The sequence below is a fragment of the Vitis riparia genome, chromosome 1 (genome assembly GCF_004353265.1).
Source record: "Vitis riparia cultivar Riparia Gloire de Montpellier isolate 1030 chromosome 1, EGFV_Vit.rip_1.0, whole genome shotgun sequence".
Lineage (NCBI taxonomy): Eukaryota > Viridiplantae > Streptophyta > Magnoliopsida > Vitales > Vitaceae > Vitis > Vitis riparia.
Window position 1 is genome coordinate 19,862,022 of NC_048431.1, and position 21,651 is coordinate 19,883,672.

At 35.4% G+C, this 21,651-nt stretch overlaps 2 protein-coding genes across 3 annotated transcripts; one reads left to right on the forward strand and one right to left on the reverse strand.

Annotated features, from left to right (window-relative positions):
- The first annotated feature begins 1,560 nt into the window (after positions 1 to 1,560).
- LOC117923744 lies at positions 1,561 to 19,479 on the forward strand. Of its 2 annotated transcripts, XR_004652676.1 has the most exons (3): positions 1,561 to 2,277; positions 3,790 to 4,361; positions 18,700 to 19,479. XR_004652676.1 is itself a non-coding variant. In XM_034842182.1 (2 exons), exons 1-2 carry the CDS (start codon positions 1,864 to 1,866, stop codon positions 4,213 to 4,215), a joined length of 840 nt encoding a protein of 279 aa, XP_034698073.1. In that variant the 5' UTR covers positions 1,561 to 1,863; the 3' UTR covers positions 4,216 to 4,592. The 2 variants fall into 2 exon arrangements, 1 of the variants encoding a protein (XP_034698073.1); XM_034842182.1 differs by lacking the exon at positions 18,700 to 19,479 and having other exon boundaries at positions 3,790 to 4,592.
- On the reverse strand, positions 17,702 to 19,168 carry LOC117920897 (gibberellin 2-beta-dioxygenase 6-like). Its single transcript, XM_034838589.1, has 3 exons — positions 18,711 to 19,168; positions 18,271 to 18,592; positions 17,702 to 17,960 (listed from the first exon to the last, which is right to left on the reverse strand). The coding sequence occupies exons 1-3, from the start codon at positions 19,166 to 19,168 to the stop codon at positions 17,718 to 17,720; spliced, it is 1,023 nt and encodes a 340-aa protein (XP_034694480.1). The 3' UTR covers positions 17,702 to 17,717.
- Positions 19,480 to 21,651: the final 2,172 nt, after the last annotated feature.

Sequence of the window (21,651 nt, forward strand, 5' to 3'; positions counted from 1 at the left end):
AATAAAACAATTGAGCTATATTCTAACATCTTGGAGAAATAATTTAGATTATAATTAAAAGTAAAATAGGAAAAGGAATTGAAGAAAAGTGATAATTGTAATTGTAGGAAATATAGTGGTAATAATAATAATTTAGTTATTTTATTTATTTATTTATTCATTCATTCATTTAGAAATTCATTTTGAAATAAAAAGGAAAAAATGATTATTTACAATGAATTGATAGTTTTGGTAAATTGGTGAATGTATTTTGTGTTTAGGGAGGAAAAGAAAATAATTTGATCTACCAATTCACTTTTCATTACTTAGTTTGCCAATTTCGTTTGCAAATCACTTTTTAATAAAAAATTGTTATGATTTTTGATTGCTAATTGATTAATTTCATTTTTTTTAATAAAATAAAATAAAAAATGATTTCATTCATCGTGGATTGATTTTGATGGAGAAATTTTATGATTTTGAGAAAAGAAAGAATTAAGAAAGAAATAAACATAATTGTTGGATTATTCATGCTTATTTGATTACTTGAAGAAGATAACAATTTTGTTGAAAATATGACTTGAAAATCAAATATTTTCTAGAGGTTGTTTTGATGGCATATATCTTTTGGAGTATGATATTTTTCTCCATGAACCTATGTTGCTCATCCTCCACTCATTCCTTGTTCATTGTGTTTTGTCATTCATCCATTTGGTCGTTCATTTTTATTGCACCTATTCATTTCCTTTGCTATCTCCAATAGAGAAAATTAATTTTGTTATTTTATTTTATATTTGTTTATTAATCAATTAATTAATTGTCAACTTATTACTTAATTCTTACTTTAATTATTAAAATTGTCTAATAAAATTGACTTAAAATTTATTTTAAATCGTCGCAATGACATATTGATCTTTATAAATTAATAATTAGGATAAAAGAAATAAAATAACAATAAAGGTTTTACAGTGACAAAAGAGATTATGAAAGTAATTATAATAAATATTAATAAAAAAGTAAAATAAAAAAATGTGGACCTAAGAATAAATTAATTGTTTTTACTTATTACTTAAAATTATTTTTGACTTTAAATCATATTATTAAATTATATTATTATCGACCATATTTGATTTACATAATGACTTAAAATAAATTATTAAGTCACTTTAAATTATTATATTGATTTACTAAACACTCATTCGTCGAAACCTATGTTGTCTAAAAGCTCAATCAAGATCTCAAGTCAAGCTAGCTTTGGCCAAAGTCAAAACAAATTATAAAATGTTATAATTAGGATATAAAATTTTAAATATAAATTGTGTCAAAATAAAAAATTATAAAAAAATTTGATCAACCCAAGCATAACCCGTCTAGTAATTGTATCAAATTTTCTTAATACGATCTTATTATAAGAGCAACATTTACATGAATAATAAATTGATTATTTTTCAAAATGATTTACAGCAGAATATATTAAAATTATTACAACTTATTAATAAAAATATTATTAAAAAAAAAAAAAAAAAATCTTAAAATCTACAACTATCTGAAGGAATGAATCATATATCGATTCAGCCACATTCACATTCAAGGCTTCAACTCAAGCATGACCAGAACATGAATACGATTGGGCTTACTCCAGACCCGCAAATTTTGTATCATTTTCAAGTCAAGCCTGCGAATTGAATTAAAGATTCGCATCGTGATGGGAATATGTAGGTTGATACATACAAAATTATTTTTCAAATTTTAAAAAAAATGTCATGGTTTTAAATTGGGAGGGGATTGAGGGAATGTCACAAGCCACAGGCGAATCAAATCCAGGAGGTTGAGACAAAGGAGGTCAATTGCTGAAACCCTAGGGGCCGGAGAAAGAAGAAGAAGATGGATGATAGCAGAAAGAGGCGTTTACCGCCGTGGATGCGGGGTGTGGCTGCAAGCAAGTCCGATGACGGAGAGTTAATACATTCGTCATCCAAGGATATCAGGCCATCGAATTCAAATTCCGGGATCACACAAGAAGAACGGGATGCCAAGGAAACTTTGGAGGTGAAGTCAATTTTACCCTCAGAATGTGAAACCAAGAGGAGGAAGAGGAAATTGAAACTACAAGATGCGGATCATGGTGGTGATGTGCGTGGAACTGATTCGGTTGAGGTATCAGCTCCCAAAAAGGGTCGAAAAACACGGAAAGGGAGTAATTCAAGGGTTGAAAGTAGGAAGGAAGCTGGAATCACACCTCCAACTGAAGATGAAGGGGAATTGACTGTGGAAGATCTCATGAGCATTGCTCAAGAGGTGATTTTCCTTTTCCTTTTCCTTTTCCTTTTCCTATTATCCCTACTTGGAGAACTGTTGTTTATTTCAATTCTTTTTCCCATGTTAAAAACTTGTCTTTCCATTTATTTAAGCCTATGTTTGGTTGCTGAAAATGTAAGGGAAAGGGTATAAGGAGGAAAAACAGGAGGAAAATAAAAAGTATATTTAAAGTTAATAAATTATTTTATATATTATTTTCAATTCATTGAACTTATTTTAATTTTTTATATGAAAATTAAATAATTTGAAAATATATAGATTTTTAACTAATTTTAAATATATTTAATTTTATTTCATATTTTTTAATATGAAAATCAAACATGAGAAATTTATTTTTCTTGATTTTTTTTTTCTTTCCTTAGGACTTTTATGAAGCTTGAAACTAAATATAACTTAATCATTTTATAATTGTTTTAGGTAGTAGAAAGATTAAAAAAAGTGAGAAGTCATTCAAAAAGGGAGATTAATTGAAAGAGATATAAAACTTATTGATCTACAATTTCATGAGAAGTGGCATATCTTGCCCTTCTACAAGATTTTAGAAAAATTAAAAATAGAACTTTGATTGAGAGGCAACTCTTTTAATCTTTATAAACTTAATATTTGACATTCACAATAGGGATCATAGATAGGCCTGCAATATTAGCGGCCTAGGAAGCTTTCACAATATATGTGAATTTGTACATGAGGGTGCGAATATGTGGATTAATATGTAAGTAAGAAATTAATTAAATTAAAAGGCACTAAAGGGATGCAACCTAGGTACATAAGAACCATACAGGGATCAAACTAAAGATGGAACATGTGAAAAATGAAAGCAAAGAGATTCCCTCCATCTAAAAGACAGCCTAAAGCATCAATAAATTTTACAAAGGATAGTCTCCCATTTGCTATGGATCTCCTTGACCAGAAATGGAATTCATAATAAACATTTTTTCATCTGCAATTTTGATTGCTCTATCCAATCTAAGATTCTTAAGCTATGTTTGGTTTTTGGAAAATTTGTGAAAAAATGTGGAAGAAAGAAAATTGGGAGGAAAAGTAGAAGGAAAGAGAAAGTGGAGGAAAATAAAAAATAGATTTAAAGTCAATAAATTATTTTTGTATGCTACTTCAAACTCGTTTAACTTATTTTAACTCTCCTATAGAAAGATAAAATAATTTGAAACCATATAAGTTTCTAACTAATTTTAATTATATTTGAAGATACCAAATATGATAAAATCAATTTTCCTTGAACATTTTTTTTTTCTTTCCTTTGTATTTTTTTGGAATCAAACATAGCATTATGTTTCATTCTTTTCTCATACGCCAAAATTAACATAGAGTTGTATTTCCCAAAATAAACAAGCTTTTCCTTCCTATATAATCAGGACATCCTCACTTTGGAAGCACAACACCTAAGCAATAACAAATGATGAAACAACTTGACCACCATCATTTATATATGTAATATATGAGAAATCTCAAGTTGCTATCATTTGTTTGCAGTATGTCAAAGCTGATAAGGTTATGGAGCAGCACAAGTTGAATAGTAAAGAATGTGAACTGGAAAGCCAATTTCCAGCTACAGACTTTTATAGGAATGAGGCAGGGGGTTCTCTCAATGCTGCACAAAGTAATAGGAGATTACCTGCACAAGATGCAGTAACTTCTCACAAGTTGACTATGATTTCAGCAGGTGATGGAATTGTCAGCAATCCCAGCAGAACTGGTGATCCTGCTCAAGACATGTTGGACCTGTTTTTGGGTCCCTTGCTCAAGAAACCCCTAGAGGAGAAAAAGCAGTTTGCATTTGTTACTGAGGATGTGAAATTTGTCCATGAGTTCAAAAAACAATGTCAAGAAGAAATGGTGGTCCCCTTGACAAAGAAGAAGAGCAGTCTCAAAGACAAGGTAGCGGTGTTCCTTGATTGAATGAAACATCCATATCTTATGACAAAGAGCACTACAATGTGGTGAAGCAGGAAACTGAGAATGCAACATACTTTGCCAACCTTTGCACACTTATCATCTGCTCTTTTGAAGTTAATCTCATGCCTGCTGCACATCATATTCCCCAGGTGCATATTTCCCCCTTCTGCTCATGGTCTGTAACTTTTGCTCAAGGATGTATTGTGTATAATCTTGTTCTGGGATAGTGCCATATACAGAAAATTCTGAGCTGATATATGAAATACTGATTTATGTATGTAAATATGTTGGAAATAAAACATCTCCAAGGACTGAAGTTTCAAAGAGCAGGAGATATATGGCTGCTGACTCTTATCAAGTTGCTGATTTGTTTGTATATATATGCATGTGTCTCTTGCTTACTATAGTGATCCTTAACTTGCTAAATGCCCCACTAATCCAATAACTTAAATCAATTTTTAATGTTGAGCTCTAATCAAAATAAGTAATTTATTCTTTAAATTCAAACTAAATTTACAAGAAACACATGAATATGCTTATTTAAACTTTTGGAATAACATGCACTGGATGACTCCCAGAGGATATTTAAAGTTTGTTGTTACTTCCTTTCAAGGAGATTGTAGTAGAATGTTTGGCAGTGTACTTTCTTTGCTTTAATTTAGATATGGCTGGGAAGAAATTTCCCGATTTTTTAAGGATTAGAAGAGTTTTATAGAGGATATGTCAGAGAGGTTCTTCTTTTTGTCATGTTCTTGGATTTGTGAGATACTGCTTGGTCCTCTACTGAGCATCATACCTTTAGATTAGAAGGCTTCATGTATGGGTAACCAAAGAGAGGAGGGAGTCTAGCATTTGCAGGTTAATCCTCCTCCCATTTGTGGCTTTAAGCAAAATTTTGATGGCTTTGCTTTGGGAGTTGGATGTTGGGGAAGTCATCAAAGAACACAGGGGTGAGTTGGTACCTGCTTTCTCCAAATTGACTGGGCTTGGGTTGGAGATTAAAGAAGAGCTCTTGGGTATCTAAATTGGAGAAAGGCCCATCCAATTATGATGGTGGGCTCACCAAATTTTAGAAGTGGTTAATAAAACTTAGGATTTTCTTTCTCGTGGTCTTCACACTAGCTAATCATGCTGTAGACTGACTAGTAAAATGAGGAGCATATGCTTTGATTCCCTCGAATTGTGTAGCGTTTCTTTGATTTATACATGTCCTAGTCATATGCTTGAGACTTGTAGCTGTTTTGCTGTTCTTTTCTATAATGTTGGCTTCCCATCCATCAGGATGTGTACAGTAAATGCTTAAAATAACTGATGCTAAAGGTCAGAACTTTCCCTAAGGAGCCTTCAAAGCCATTTCCCTAAGAGAGCATGATGCCTTAGAGAGATCAACCCAAGTCCTAAACCTCCATACTCTTTATGCTTAAACACTAAATCCTAACTAATGAGATAATCTTTCTTACCCTTCCCAACTCCCAACCAAAGAAAATCTCTGTGCAATTTCTCAGTCTTAGACACTATTGATACTGAAACCTTGGAAAGAGATAAGAAATAGTTAGGGATGTGGGATAAGCATGATTGAATTAGAGTAATTCTACCCCTTAGAGATAAAAAGGCCCTTTTAAATCCATCTAGTCTCCTTAAGACCCCGTTAATAATTGGATCCCATAATGCAACTGCCTTTGGATTACCCCCAATGGAAGACCCAAGTGAGTTAAAGGTCAATTTGAGACTTTGCATTCAAGAATTGATGCCGACCTAGTATCAAATCCTGACTTGTGTTAATTCTAGCTAGAGTGGTCTTGTCTAAATTGATATTTAACCTTGATATGTTCTCAAAAACTAATAGGATTAGTTTAAGGTTTCGTAGATCTTCAATAGAAGCTCTAGAGAAAAAGATGGTATCAGTTACAAATTGTAAATGAGATACTTTAAACCTATTCCTACTCACTAGGAATCCCTCTAAAAGTCCACTCTCCTTAGCTCTCAACATCATCCCACTTAATACATTAGTTGTTATAGTAAAAAGAAACGGGGAAAGAGGATTTCCTTGTCTTAAACCTTTGGTTGCCTTGACCTATCCTTTGGCCTTTCCATTCACCAAGATTGAAAAACTTGTTGAGGACAAATAACTCCTCATCTAAGATCTCCATTTTGTGATAAACCCTTTTTACTCTAGTACATGATCTAGAAAACCCCAATCCACATGATCACATGCCTTCTCAAAATCCATTTTGAAAACTACCACATCCCTTTCCTGAAAATTTTTTCTCATCCACTATTTGATTAGCAATCAAAATTGCATCCAAAATTTATCTACCCTCAACAAAGGCTCCTTAGGAAATGTGTATGATTTCGTGGAGGACTCTTTGGATTTGCCTTGATAAGACCTTAGATATGATTAGCAATCAAAACTGCGGAATCGTGACTAGGCTTATAGGTATGAAATTCAAAATTTATTGGTTTGTTTCTTTTTTGACACAAGGACAATGAAAGTTTCATTGGTGCTTTGGTTGATAACCTCATTATTATGTAACTTTGATAACACCCTTAGTAGATCCTCCTTAATCACATCCCAACACTCTTGAACATAGCAAAGGAAAAACCATCAGGTTCAGGGGCCTTTTCCTTGTCTAATTGGAAAATGGCATTGTGAACCTCCTTTGTTGAAAAAGGTTGATCCAATCAAATAGCACTTTGTTGCAATGGGAGACCAATTCAATCATTCTATCCTCCAAGAAGCACCAAGTGGCTTGGAGTATTACTGTTTTTTTAAATGTTATCTAGAATTTCTCCCTCTTTAGACCCTAAGGATTTTATGAATTTCCTATTTCGCCTACTATTAGCCACCTTGTGGAAAAATTTAGAATTGTAATCCTCTTATTTTGTCCATTGAACCCTAGATTTTTGTCTCCAATACACCTCTTCCTTTAACAATAACTCCTCAACCTCCCCCTTTCTTAAGGCACTCAAAGCTAATTGCTCAGGAGTCATATTCCCCTCCTACTCACTAGCATCAATGGTAATGTCTGTATGAATACTTTTTTTTTCTTCTTTAAATTTCCGAAGGACACCTTATTCCATTCTTTTAGCTTTGATTTGACAAATTGTAGCTTCTTCATGAACATAATCTTCCCATCTATTAACTTGACACTCACTCCATCTAAAACTAAATCTTTCCTTGAAATTAGGGTGGAACAAGCACATATTTTCAAACCTAAATAAAGTCGGACCCCACTTAAATGGATTGTTGTCTAGGAGGATTGGGTGATGATCTAAGGTCAATTTGGGGAGAGCACATTAGAGATTTTGAGGAAACCTTTGCTCCCATTTATTTGAGTATAAAAATCTATCTAACCTCTTATAAATAGGGATTTCTTGCATATTTGACCAAATGAAAGATGCATTTTTGAGAGGAGGGTCTATTAATTCACTTCATTTATTAATTTGTCAAAATCACTCATGCTATGAGTTATTCTGGATACACCCAATTTTTCAAAGATTCTTCTTATAACATTAAAATCCCCCTTCCCTCCTTGACACACCAATTTGGAAAAGTTAGGCTAAAAAGGACTTGTTGGGACCATAAACCGAGGTAAGCCAAAAAGGTCAACTAGTTATTAGAACATCTTGAATTTGCATGGTGGAAATAAATTTCACATGTTTATCCTTGATTTTATGATAATTTTAGTTTGTCTAGTGCAATTGTACCAAGTTCTTGCAAAAAGGAAGTACATATGATAGGCAAGATATTGTAAATACTAAATCAGGCATTTCTAGTGGTAGAATAGGATTTGTTGGTTAGTCACTATTGCACTCTCTAGGGTGTCGTTAATGGTGATGCTTTTGTCACTTTGTGCTAATGCTTGCCACTCGACATCTTATGCCAATGTAGTATAATCTACTCATCAAGAGAGGTAAGATCCAAAAAATACAAAAAATAGTAAAAATCAAAGCCCACAAACAATAATCTACCCCCACAATGAATGATAAGGTGGTTAAACAACTTCTCATTTTACTTGGTCATTCATTACCTTTGTTAAAGTATTTTTTTTTTTTTTTTTTTTTGTAAATTTCTAGGAGATTCTTATTTTGCTAAACTTTTTAATTTTAAGAGCTCTAATTCAATTAACTTCTTATCTTCAAAAACATTCTTCCATAAAGAATTTGAGTCTTATTTAGTTTTTTTATTTTTATTTTCTATTGGTCAATATTGCTTTTGAATGGTTTTTGAGAATCTATGAAGAAGGGTTCCTTAATTTAGAATGAGATTAGAGTTTGATATGGGTTTTTGGTTGAATTTATAAAAGACCTGATTGCTTCATCATGGTTTGAGGTCACAAGCAACTGGGATTTCTTAAACAAACTCAAAGACATACTTTCTCAAACCTAAATCCTTTTGTACCTTCAATCTAGTCCCTAAACACTCAAAAATCCTAATTAGTTGTAGTCTAGAAATCCTTTTAACCCATTTTATAGAAATTAAACAATGATTTACCTCTTTTTTTATTTATAGAATGTAGAGTGGAGTGATGAGTAAGTTGGCAAAGACGAAGGGGTTGGAAAGTGGAGGTGCCTTAATAATTCTTAAAGAATCTCTAGGGTGGACTTTATATATATATGTGTGTGTGTGTGTGTGTGTGTGTGTGCGCTTTGATTTTATAATTCCACAATGCTAGCTAATGGCCTTATTGATTTGAAATGCGTTAAAGGTGGCATATGTCTCATGGTGGTATGGTGGACACCCCTCTCTCGCAATCTAGTTGAAGCGAACTTGCGAGTGCTTGGAATCTTCTTATGTTAGTGAGCCTCCAATTCTAATTGTTAAACCAAGACCCTCAAACAAACTTATGTAATCACTAGCAGGAGGGTTGAGCTCACCCTCATGGAATGGTATAGAGAGGTAATTGCTGAATGTGCATGGGTCCCCTTCGTGGCCCTCTTAGAGAAGGTGCTAACATGAATGAGCACTCTCCTAGGGAAGGTGGGGTGAGGTACTCATTGAAGGTGCTTTGCTTATGGGTTAGGTGGGTAGGTAATCCCCATGGACAAGTGTTATTCTAGGGATAGAGGTAACCTTTCCATGTTAGACCAAAGACAACTAGCTAGTGAAGTGAGGAGGTGACCCTCCTACCTAGGCATAGTGAGTCCTAACAGTCCACCTGCCTCCCACCTTGGTATGTGATTATGTCTTCCTCTTTTTTGACATGTGGGTGGTGATCCCCCATTTAACTTAGTATTGTGATGATCTATTTTGCAAGTAATTAATATTTAAGCAAAAGACCTGACAAGACTAAAGCATTGTTACTATTTCATTGCTTACAATAACTTGAAAAGAACTGGGTAAATTCTAAGGTGTGCAAAGGTGCAATTCCTAAGCATGGTTTGTAGAAAACAAGCCAATAGACAAGTATTCTTAATTAGGATGTATAATGAAATCTATCTATCTATCTATCTATCTATCTATCTATATATATATATATATATAATCAAATAATGTTGATTCTTTACTTGTTCTAGAAATGGGCAATAGAAGGAAAAAGAACAATAAAAGGTTCTAAATCAAGGCTGAATAAATATTTCATCTCTCTTAAAAAAAAAATATCAAATAAATTGAGTCTTTACCTCTTATAGAAAGGAGAGGAGATGGGCAAAAAGTAAAGGTTTGAGATCAAGTTGCAAGTAATTATTCTCTTCCTCTCTCTCTCTCTCTCTCTGATTCTTGCTCTCTCTCTATTCCTTTCCCTCTCTGCCCTTTTTGGGCCCAAGTAAATATTACCTCTCTCTCATTCTTGCTCTTACTCTCTCCCTTTTTCATCTTCCCCCTCTCTAGGCACAAGTAAATGTTGCCTTTGTCTCATTCTTGCTCTCTTGCTCTCTTATTCTTGCTTTATTCCTCCCCCTTTTCTAGGTGCACGTAAACATTACCCCCCCCCCTCTCTCTCTCTCTCTCTCTCTCTCTCTCATTCTTAGTCTCTTCCTTTCCTTCTCCCTCCCTGTTTCTAAGCCCTAGTAAATATCACCCCTCTCTCCCTCTCCCTTTGCCTCTTCCCCTCTCCTTTCCTTAGCCTTGCTTCCTCTCTCTCTGTCACTCTTGATCTCTCTGTTAAAGAGGATTAGTTAAGAATTAGTTTTGATAGCTCATGCTTAACAAATTGTAATAGTATTTAAGCTGTAGAAATATACAGAGGAAATACAAAGACTCATTCTTCAATCAAGAAGACAATTCTTTCATAGTACTCGAAAATCTTTCCCTCTATCTTTTCTCTAGAATATTCCTTCTTAGAATTCTATCATGGTATCAGAGCAAGGATCTTCTTCAATGGAGGTCAATATCAGTCCTGCAATAGCGAACCCAAATCCTTTGTCATCCACTTGTTTTGTTCAAATTAGCTTCAATCACTCATTGTCCGTGAAGCTTGACAACAAGAATTTCTTGATTTGGAAACAGTAGATCGTCTCTGTGATTCGAGGCTATGGGCTACAGAAGTTTGTGTTCAGTGAGGATGAAGTACCAGTTCAATTTCTCACCAGAGAAGATGCAAGATTTGGAAAAGCAACTAAAGAATTCCTTGAGTGGGAACAACATGATCAACTACTGCTCTCTTGGCTTGTCTCATCTGTTTCTGAGTCGATTCTTCCTTGACTAGTTGGCTATGATACATCCTTTCTTCTTTAGGGACAATTACAACAATATTTTGCATCTCAGACTCGAGCCAAGTCGAAGCAGTTCAAGAATCAACTTTAACATACCAAGAAGGGAGGTTCAACAATTGATGAATACCTTGTGAAGATCAAGGTTTGTGTTGATTCACTTGTGTCTGTTGGTGTTTCTTTGTCAACCAAAGATCATGTTGAAGCAATTCTTGATGGTTTACCTAGTGATTATGAATCTTTCTTTACTTTAGTCACTTTGAGGAATGATGGTTTTTCAGTTGAAAAAATTGAAGCTCTCTTGATGGCTCATGAATCTAGAGTTGAGAAGAACAACAGTTCTCTTGACTCCTCTCCTTTTGCTCATGTTGCAAGTCCTAGCATTGGAGAAAAATGGAATCGTTTTAAGCAGGATTATTATGCCACTAACTCTCAAGGTAGTCATTCAAGTTACAATGGTGGTTTTGGATGAGGTGGAGACTTTGGTTGTAGAGGAGGCTTCAATGGTGGCCGTGGATTCAATTGGAATGGCAATGCAAGAAGCAACAAAGGTCAGAGGGGGCTTCATGGTAGAGGAAACAGAGGTGGTTTGCAAGCAAGACCTCCTTCGAACTCTGGCAATAAGAACGAGAAACCGATATGCCAACTGTGTGGTAAAATAGGTCATGTAGTAGCATAGTGCTATTACAAGTTTGACCATACTTTCTAGGTATCATAGAATCTATCTAGCAAGAACCCTTCTCTTCGGGCTTATTACAACTTTTCACCCCAAGTAAATGGTGTTATCCCAACTCTTGAAGTCTTTGGTGATGACAATTGGTATCCAGACTTTAGAGCTTCAAACCATGTGACATCTAATCCTGCAAATCTGATAAAAAGTGTTGAGTTTACTGGGCAAGATCAGGTTCATGTTGGAAATGGAACAGTTTTGTCCATTAAGCATATTGGCCAATCTGAATTCTAATCTCCTTTTTCATCTAAACCTCTTTTACTTAATCACTTCCTTCATGTACCTTTCATTACCAAAAATCTCTTGTCAGTTTCCAAATTTGCAGAGGATGATAAAATATTTTTTGAATTTCATTTTGATTCTTGTTTTGTCAAAGATCAGGTAACCAAAGCTGTTCTAATGGTTGAGAGAGATGGATTGTATGCTTTTGACTCCTCACATCTTGCTCTCAAACTAGCTCAAAGCTTATCGAAGTCTCCTTCTGTTGTTGCTAGTTCCTTTTCTTCTAAAGTTTGTATAACTTCTTTGTCATCTACCTTTGATTTGTGGCATAGAAGATTGGGTCATCCTTCGGTTGCAACAATTTAAAATGTTATGTCTAAATGTAGTGTTGCCAATATAAATAAAATGGACTCCAACTTTTGTTCATCTTGTAAATACATAGGTTTCCTTTTTCTTTGTCTCATACAGTTTATACCAAACCCCTTGAGTTAATTCATTCAGATTTATGGGGTCCAACCTTGGTATTATCTAATAGTGGATATATGTATTATATTCACTTTGTGGATGTTTTTTCATGATTTTCTTGGATATTTTTACTTGGAAATAAATTTGAAGCTATCAAAACCATTGTAAACTTCAAAACTCAGGTGGAGTTGCAATTTGATTCAAAAATCAAGTCCTTGCAAACAAACTGGGGGAGCGGGGGGTTAATTTTGTGCCTTTCAATCTTATCTTGCTGCAAATGGCATTGTGCACCGTGTTTCTTGTCCACATACTTAACAACAAAATAGTGTTGCTGAACGTAAGCATAGGACCATAGTTGAACATGGTTTAACTCTCCTTCATGTAGCTTGTCTTCCCCTTAAATTTTGGGATGGATCATTTAGGACTGTTGTTTATATATCAAATAGGCTTTCCACTGCAGTACTTCATAACAAATGTCCCATTGAAGTCTTGTTCAAGTCCATACTTGACTATTCTTTCCTCAAAGTCTTTGGCTGCTCCTATTTTCCTGACTTACATCCCTATGACACCCGTAAACTTCAATATAGGAGTGAAGAATGCACTTTTCTTGGCTATAGTCTAAATCACAAGGGTTACAAATGTATGTCCTCTAATGGTTGAGTCTATATTAGCCGTGATGCCATTTTTAATGAAACCTCATTTCCTTATTCTAAATCTACTCAAGCTTCATCTCATTTACCTTCTACTGTTTCCCCTTCTACTTCTCATTTTTCTCCTTCAACCTCTCCTCCAATATTGTCTCCAACATTGTTGCCTACTCTTACTTCTCCCATTTCTTCAGCTAGGCCAATAAGTGAAATGGATAATGTTGCTTCCACTCACACACATGCACCTAATAGTACTGATACTACAACACCTGCATAAGTCACTATTTATGTTGTTGCTCTTCAATAGGTTGTTTCTAATCCAGTTGTTACTCCTGTACAACATGTTGTCTCTTTCATTGCAAATGCGGGTGTGACTAGGAGAGCTGCCAAGGATGCTGATAATTCTTATCCGATGATTACTAGAGCAAAGAGTGGAATTGTTAAACCCAAAATTTTTATTACTACAGTAAGAGAACCTTTGAGTGTTGCAGCTGCCTTTCAACAAGATGAGTGGAAAAAGGCTATGGTGGCTAAGTATGATGCATTACAAAGGAACAACATCTGGTCACTAGTTCCTTTATCCACTGGTAGACAGGCTATAAGTTGCAAATGGGTTTCCAAAACTAAAGAAAATCCAGATGATAGTGTTCAAAAGTATAAAGCATGATTGGTCGCCAAAGGCTTTCACTAACAGGTTGGCTTTGATTTTACTGAGACTTTTAGTCCAATCGTTAAACCTTCTAGAATAAGAGTTGTCCTCACCATTGCTTTCTCAAGGAATTGGGTGGCAGTCAAGCAACTGGATGTAAATAATGCGTTCCTCAATGGAGATTTGCAAGAGGAGGTGTTTATGCAACAACCACAGGGGTTTATTGATGAAAAAAATCTTGATTTGGTTTGTAAGCTTCATGAGGCCTTGTACGGCTTGAAAAAAGCCCCACAAGCCTAATTTGAGAGGCTCCATCAAGCATTGCTGAGTTTTGGGTTTGTGTCAATCAAGTCTGACTTGTCACTATTCTTAAGGTTCACTCCTAGTTATACTACATATGTCTTGGTCTATGTTGATGACATTTTGGTCACTGGTTGTGACACGGCTGCAATTACTTCCTTAATAGCTCAATTGAACTCAGAATTTTCCTTGAAAGACCTTAGGGAAGTGCATTGTTTCCTAGGTATACAGGTTTCTCATACTAATAATGGCCTACATTTATCCTAGACTAAGTTTATTTGAGACTTGCTACAAAAGACAAAAATGGTGCATTGCAAACCTACATTAACTCCCCTGCCCAATGGTCTAAAATTGAGAGTTGGAGATGGTGATCTTGTGGAGGATTTACATAGTTATCTGAGTACAGTGGGGGCTCTTTAGTATGTGACCATCATGAGACCTGAGATCTCCTTCAGTGTGAATAGAGTATGCCAATTTATGTAGAATCCTACAGAAGAGCATTGGAAGGCCGTGAAACGAATCTTGAGACATTTACAGGGCACTTTGCAATATGGTTTGCACTTAAAGAGATCATCCAACCTTGATTTGGTTGGATATTGTGATGCTGATTGGGCATCTAATTTCGATGACAGATGCTCGACCTAAGGCCATTGTGTATTTTTGTGACCAAATTTGATATCTTGGCAATCTAAGAAGCAACATACTGTTTCAAGGTTTAGTATTGAAGCTGAATGTCGAAGTCTTGCAGTGTGGTGGTTGAAATCACATGGTTAAGGTCATTGTTGAGCGAGTTGCAATTTCCACTAGTTAAGCCTCCCCTGGTTTGGTGTGATAACCTTAGCACAGTTTTGCTTTCTGCAAATCCTGTTCTTCATGTAAGAACAAAGCACATAGAGCTTGATCTCTATTTTGTGCGTGAAAAGGTCATTCGGAAGGAGGTAGAGGTTCACCATCAAATGTGTTCACAAAGACAGTTTCCTCAACTCAGTTTATTGAATTCAAACACAAACTCAAGATAGAAAATCTTTCTACCTTGAGTTTGAGGGGGGATGTTAGAGAGGATTAGTTAAGAATTAGTTTTGACAACTCATGCTTAACAAATTGTAATAGTATTTAAGCTGTAGGAATATACCGCGGAAATATGGAGACTCATTCTTTAGTCAAGAAGACAATTCTTTCACAGTCCTCTAAAATCTTTTCCTCTATCTTTTCTCTAGAATATTCCTTCTTAGAATTCTATCACTCTCTGATATCTTGCTTCTTCTATCCGGTTGTCATAATATGTTTGTCAGCCACTACTATTGTTGCATTTGATCACTCTCTTTTTTAACTTGAAGTGAAAGGGTGATTGGGGTTAGGCCGCATGGTGATACCTGCAAAAAACAAAGGATGGGTAATCTTTTCCATGTTTTATAGGTATGTTGGGAACTGGGAATTTTATTAGCATTAGTTTCTTGATGGTGAAGTTGTCTATGATTTTTATTTTTATTTTTATTTTTATTTTTATTTTTTATTTTATTTATTTATTTTATTTTTTAAGTAGATGAAATTCTCTCCAATATTCTCATTGTATGTGATAGATTGTTTGATAAAGGATAATTAGTGTTAATTAAGTTACAAGAGAATCAACTTTTGATAGGCTATATTTTACATCTTACATTGGGTGCTTGTTTGTGAATAAGGAGACAGGTTTCCCATTTTGACAAGCATATGCAGCAATAAACACTACAACTCCTCAAATTTTAGGCACAGGAAAATTTCTATATAAATGTGCAATATTGTATTTATCATTTCTAATGTATTATACATTTATGAGCAAAATTTTCCTTTTTATAAGTTCATTTCTGCATGTGGAAGAACATGAGGAAATAAAGCATGAAGAAATCAGTGACTTGAAATAGGTATAGGCTGTGTAACAAAAAAAATGCATACGTGTCATTCTAAACAAAGGTGGAGCCTTTCGTGAGTGTCCAAGCAAGCAATAGAACTGGTGCCATGTTAACATGTGTTTAGCCACGTGAAGCATTGACAAGAAGTGTCTTACATGTGAGACAGGGAACGGCCTAGGCTACCAGCTAGCCCCTGTCCTAGGCATTTAACAACTATGGGGATCTCTTCTTTGGTTAAGTGTTAGCTTGGCTTTGTGGATGGACATTGGATGAACACTTCTTATGAAGTGCATTCTCTTGCTGATACATAGGCTACTCAAAAGTGAGGATCATACTTCATTTGAATGCAAGGTGATGATAATGACAAATTTATGACACTGTTCAATTGATGTATGATAGATGCCATTCTCATTCTGTAGGTGAAACTGGTCAATTTGTTATGTAAATTTCTCTTTGTTTATTTTGAACTTCCAAAGGGATTTTGAGATGTCTTGGGCACTTAAGAAATGGTCTGTGTGAAAAGAAAAATGAAATTAGAAGAAAGAAATCAAGTGAAATGCTCCAAGGACTTTACTTAAGAGGTCAGTTGTATCTTGGTGACAGTGGAGCTATACATCTTAAGACCACTTCTACATGGCATGTCTGCTTCCAAAAAGCGGCTTCCTGTGAAACTAAGAAAATCTTGGTGGCTCTATATAACATTTTAGAAGCTAATCATTTCAACTTGCTTCCTCCTTTCATTGAAAGGTTTGGCTTGAAACAAACGAGAGAATTTCAAGGACAATGTCACATCAGTCCAGATCGTGATTTTGTATACAATTTTTGGACCTGATGCCTCACTTTGATGGAATGGTATTTCTCTAGCTGGCATAATATCATCATTGGATGAAAGCAGCTAAGTTCAGGTTTAGAAAACCATTTGAACTTTTTTGTTGATAACTTTCTCAGATCTGTTGAGCACAGCTGTTCCAGGAGAAGGAATCTAGGGTGGGTTCTATTTTTCAGGATTTCAGGGGAAAATTTATCCTTAGGGTGTAACAATCATACTGAGCTGATTAAGCTGTTTGCTTATGATTGTTTGAAGATTGGCTTTTAGATGCTTCTTGTTTAAGCATAGTAATTTTCCACAGTATGTTAGATGTATTAGAAATAATGGAGCTGGGATTGGTAATACCGTGGTTCTATGTTTTGTATATGGTTCATTTATTTGCCAAGAATCTTAGAATCATATTGCAGGAATACCCAAATTATCTTTTTGTCCATCTTCCCCAATGAGCGTTAAGGCTTTGGAGATCTCACTGCTGCATGTTTGGGCACCTTTGCTCTTGGTACAACTTTGAATTTGTCTTCCATTTTGTTACAGATGGTGCCAGTCCTGCCAAAGTCCGATAAGAACATAAAGTTTGTGTTTTTGGACTTATTGATAGTTTACATCTTTCCAAGCCTGAAACCTGAAAATACAATGTGCATTTAACTAATTATATATTTATGATTGGACATGACACGACAGTCAACACAAAATATTCACATGCATGCATAGATTTAAGCATAGGTATTTCTTTTCTGTATCCAAACTGCAAGGTAGATCACTATTGGAAACTCAGAAGGCCCTCCACCACATCCAACAACAACAATCCCCCCAACCAAAAAAAAAAGGTAAAATAAGAAAGAGGAAAAAGTTTTGGTCTTTATTTATTTATTTATCTATCTCCAAATCCAGCAACAGAATGCATAAAAACTCTTAAGAGGTCATACACAATAAATAGAATTATTTCTTCCTAACATATGTTATTCTTACAGTTCTATTCTCTGATCTCTCTTTGGTTTGCTTGTTTGAGCTCTGAAATTACTATGGTAAGTATGGTGGGCCAGTTGGATTAGGTTTCTCCTTCAAACTTAATGCAAACAAACTCAATGTAGTGCTATATGTCTTGAACAACCATGCTTATGATCTATTGTGTGGTCTGAAGCAGAAACCTTGGAAGGCCTACTTTGTGTCCAGTTTTCTTGACATCTTCTTGAACTTGTTGTCTGTACTCTCCAAAAGTGAATTTTCTGTAAATAGTAGGCTCGCTGCAACTCCCTATGAAAGCATCATATGAGGGGCATAGGAAGTAAGCTATTGAGTATCTCTCCTTTATTGCATTAGCCATCACCTGATGCTCTACACTTTTGTACTCATTGTTGCTCCACGCCTGCAATATTTAATTATCAGAAGGAGAGAAGATATTGACTATTCAAATGATTTATATTAATAGCTGCCATTACAACTTGGTTTGACTTGGGGGAATGTTGGACAAAAGGAAAGTGCCAACACAGGACATAAAAGGACTGTTAGGCTGAATTGAAGTGTTGTTATTGTTATTATATGGAAAGCAACACGACACTGTCTGAGGCAGCACAAGAATAAGGCCGAATAAGGCCAAATAAGGCCAACTAGACCTATGCCCTGAATGTTGACCAATAAATCAGCCGAGTATAACAACTATACGATCATACAATTACCTGAAAAAGATCGCCAATGTTGACAATGAGTGTGTCTTTATTTGGTTTAACAGCTACCCATTTGGAATCCTTCATGAGTTGAAGTCCACCGACTTCATCCTGGTAAAGTATTGTGAGGAAATCACTGTCAGTGTGCGGGACTAAGCCAAACACCTCTGGCGATACTGGACAGGGAGGGTAGCGATTCAAGCGAAGAAAGCAGGTGCTTTCGTCGCAAATTTCATCAAACACTCCCTTCTGGTGTCCCAAACTCTCTGCTAGAACTCCTGCAAGCAACCTTGCAAGGTTTGACATGGCCTTTGCAAATTCCTGCATCACTTCCCTGTATGCCAGTATTTCCGTTAGTAAAGGAGAAGACAAACAAACATTATTTTTCACCCTGGTTATTTACACACACATACTGCTGACTGTAACTGGTTTCTGCTGCAGTTGGTGCCTACCTCAGGGAGCAAAATTCTCCATAGCAAGCTTCTTCTGAAACCTTAGTGAGAGGAATGTGGAAAGCTTCCGACCAAGAGAACTCCTTGAGACAAGTAGCAGTTGGAGTTCCCCACCTGTATGAATTATCCAGAAGCTGACAAGCAGCCTTCCTTTCAAATGGTGTCTCAAACAACTTCACTTGCTCTCTCCTCATCTCACTCAGCAGCTCAGGCCTGATCCCATGGTTCACCACTTGGAAGAATCCCCACTTGGACGACGCCCTACCAATTGCTGATGCGCAGGCCAGCCTCTCCTCTTCACTCTCACTCCACAGGCCCTCAAGATCTATCAATGGCAGCTGGCATTCCTCCATGGCAGCTCCATTGTTCCCACAATCACGTTGCTGAACTGCAGGAGTTTCTCCGTGTTGGCAAAGAACTCCATAATGTTGCAAGAGAGGTGGGTTTGCGTTGGTCATTGTTCTCCTGAAATGGACACTTCAGCTTATGGGAGTGCAACAAGAGCAAGTGCAGGGTGTATAATGATGGTTGAAAGGGGTATATATATAGGGGAGAAAAGAGAATGACGAAGGGGACAAGGAGCACAAGGAGAAAAAGACATACACAAGTAGAGCTTCCATGTAGCGACAATTGTCACAAGGAGAGCACTTTAAAACTTGCCCAACTGGGACCAAGTCATATGTAAATTTTGGAGCGTGAGAAAATATGAAAAAGAAAAAAAAAAGAGATCAATATTCCAGACCAAAACCTAACTTGGATTCTACTTTAATGACGACATGGAAAAGGATGATCCATTGGGTTGGGACTCAATATGCCTCACTCCATTGTTTTCAGGAGTTGAGAAGAAAAAGTAGGCTTTTCATTTTCTGGTTTCTCAACCACTCTTCCAGAAACAGTACACACAGCCCCTCTACCCACCCATTTTTTATGTTTTATATTCGAAGCTCTCATGCGCCGGCATGACTTTTCTTGATAACAAGTAGGGCCAACCAAAAAGCAAAGAAAAGAGAGAAAAAGTACAAGCCTTCTTTGGAATGTGCTCTTCTATTTAAAGAAACTACTAGGTGCAAGAGGCATCTAAAACCTATTGCCTTCGAGGAATAAAATATTATGTGTACAAGGAATATTTAAGAATGAATTTCATTTTTCCCCTTATGGCCTTATCTTTAACTTAGCGTACAATTTAAGTATTTACTGTACCTCAAAACTGATCAAGATTAGATGTTGGTATTAAACTTTCAAATCACTGTTTCCTGTTTATAACCGATTTGATTTGAGAATCGAATCCTATTAGTTGACTTTAATTAATTTAGAATCCATTTGTCCACTAATCCAAACCAATTTCAATTCACATTTATTCCTTTTTTTTTTTTTTTTTTTACCTCATTTAGATTTATTCCGCTACCACATTAGAAGAATTACGACCAAAAGTATCACTATCTAGAATATCATCATAAAATATTGTATGCCCATGTAATAATGTAAACATTTTTACATCGGACTTGACAGATATTCATAGTAATTCAAACTAAAACATCAAACATATGATATGAGAATTCAAGTTACATTTAAAGTGCCCTAGTGGTGATTTTAAAAAGTTATATGTATGGTTTGATTTTAAAGGTAGAAAATATTTATAATCCAAAAATCTAATCTTGATTTGGTTTGATTCGATTGATTGGTTTATCAGTCTTTTTGCTCACTCAAAATGATAAGTAGTGTGTGGTTATGTTAGTTATTCAATGATAATATGATATGACGATAATGGTGTCGTTATTATTGATCAAGAAGGAAACCCAAAAGGAACTCGAACTTTTGGTGCGATCGTTAGGGAATTAAGATTGTTAAATTTTACTGAAATAGTTTCCTTTTCCCTTGAGGTAATATAAGACGTAACCATGATATAATTATAGTTAGTGAATGAAGTATGGTTTTGGTACGATTAGAACAAACTCGAGGGGGAGAGAGGGGGGAAGAAAATATGTAGATGTGCTTGAAAGTAGGGATGTATTGAAATTAAAACATCCTTAACTAGTTCACCAGCTAAGTTAGACTAAGGATGCCTTGAAATTGATTTTCATTACAAAAATGAAGCCAAAGGGAGAAAACTAATTAAGACTGATTTTGAAAGGAAACCAAAATTGTATAACTTGGCTTACAAATGCATTTTTTTTTTTTTTTCATTTTTTGGCTATTAAAGTTGATAACGTTGGATTCATCTTTAGCAGAATTGGAGCATCCAGAGAATGCAGAATGAATAAAAAGCTTTCAAGATCAGTATCAAACATCAAACAAATGCTAGAATACCAACCAACAATATCAGCACTTGACACAGGAGACCAAGTAGGAAGGGACGTGAGAATCATCAATCAACAATTTACGATAACCCATCAATCCAATCAACTCAACTCCTCGACCTACATCCCTGTCTTCAAATTGCAACTTGAACTGATTTTATTCTTTGTGCAAGTTTTATTCTTTCTGGAACTTCAATTGCTCGAGCTTCTGATTCATGTCTGTGGACGTATCTTGTACTCCATTTTCTATGATAAATGGCGATATTCCACTTGCACTCCATTCTTGCCAAGCAAGAACATGTCTTTTAGTTTTTATATTATTACTTCAACTAGAGTTTTAAGTTAAACCCGAATCACTGAAAAAAGAAGAAATTAAGTTGATTAATGAGGAAACGATAGTTCAGCCCCCCCACCCAAAGGAATAATCTCTTATTTGATTCCCTCAACTGCTTAATGTATCTTTCAGTTGCCTTCTGGTACTTAGCTTGCCATATATATCCTTATATTCTCAGTATAGAATATCAACTTACCAACTGTAGATGTGTGGATTCAAACTACAACCTCCTTCTTTCCTTTCTCTTTTTCTTCAATTTCTTAATCTTCAAAATATCATATCACAACCAACAAATTAGAAGCATTCATTC

Coding starts and splice junctions, on each gene's coding strand:
- LOC117923744 (XM_034842182.1), top strand. CDS start 1,864: ATGGATGATAGCAGAAAGAGGCGTTTACCGCCGTGGATGCGGGGTGTG. Junction 2,278..3,789: donor TCATGAGCATTGCTCAAGAG/GTGATTTTCCTT, acceptor ATTTGTTTGCAG/TATGTCAAAGCTGATAAGGT.
- LOC117920897 (XM_034838589.1), bottom strand. CDS start 19,168: ATGACCAACGCAAACCCACCTCTCTTGCAACATTATGGAGTTCTTTGC. Junction 18,593..18,710: donor GGAGAATTTTGCTCCCTGAG/GTAGGCACCAAC, acceptor ACTGGCATACAG/GGAAGTGATGCAGGAATTTG. Junction 17,961..18,270: donor ACATTGGCGATCTTTTTCAG/GTAATTGTATGA, acceptor TAAATATTGCAG/GCGTGGAGCAACAATGAGTA.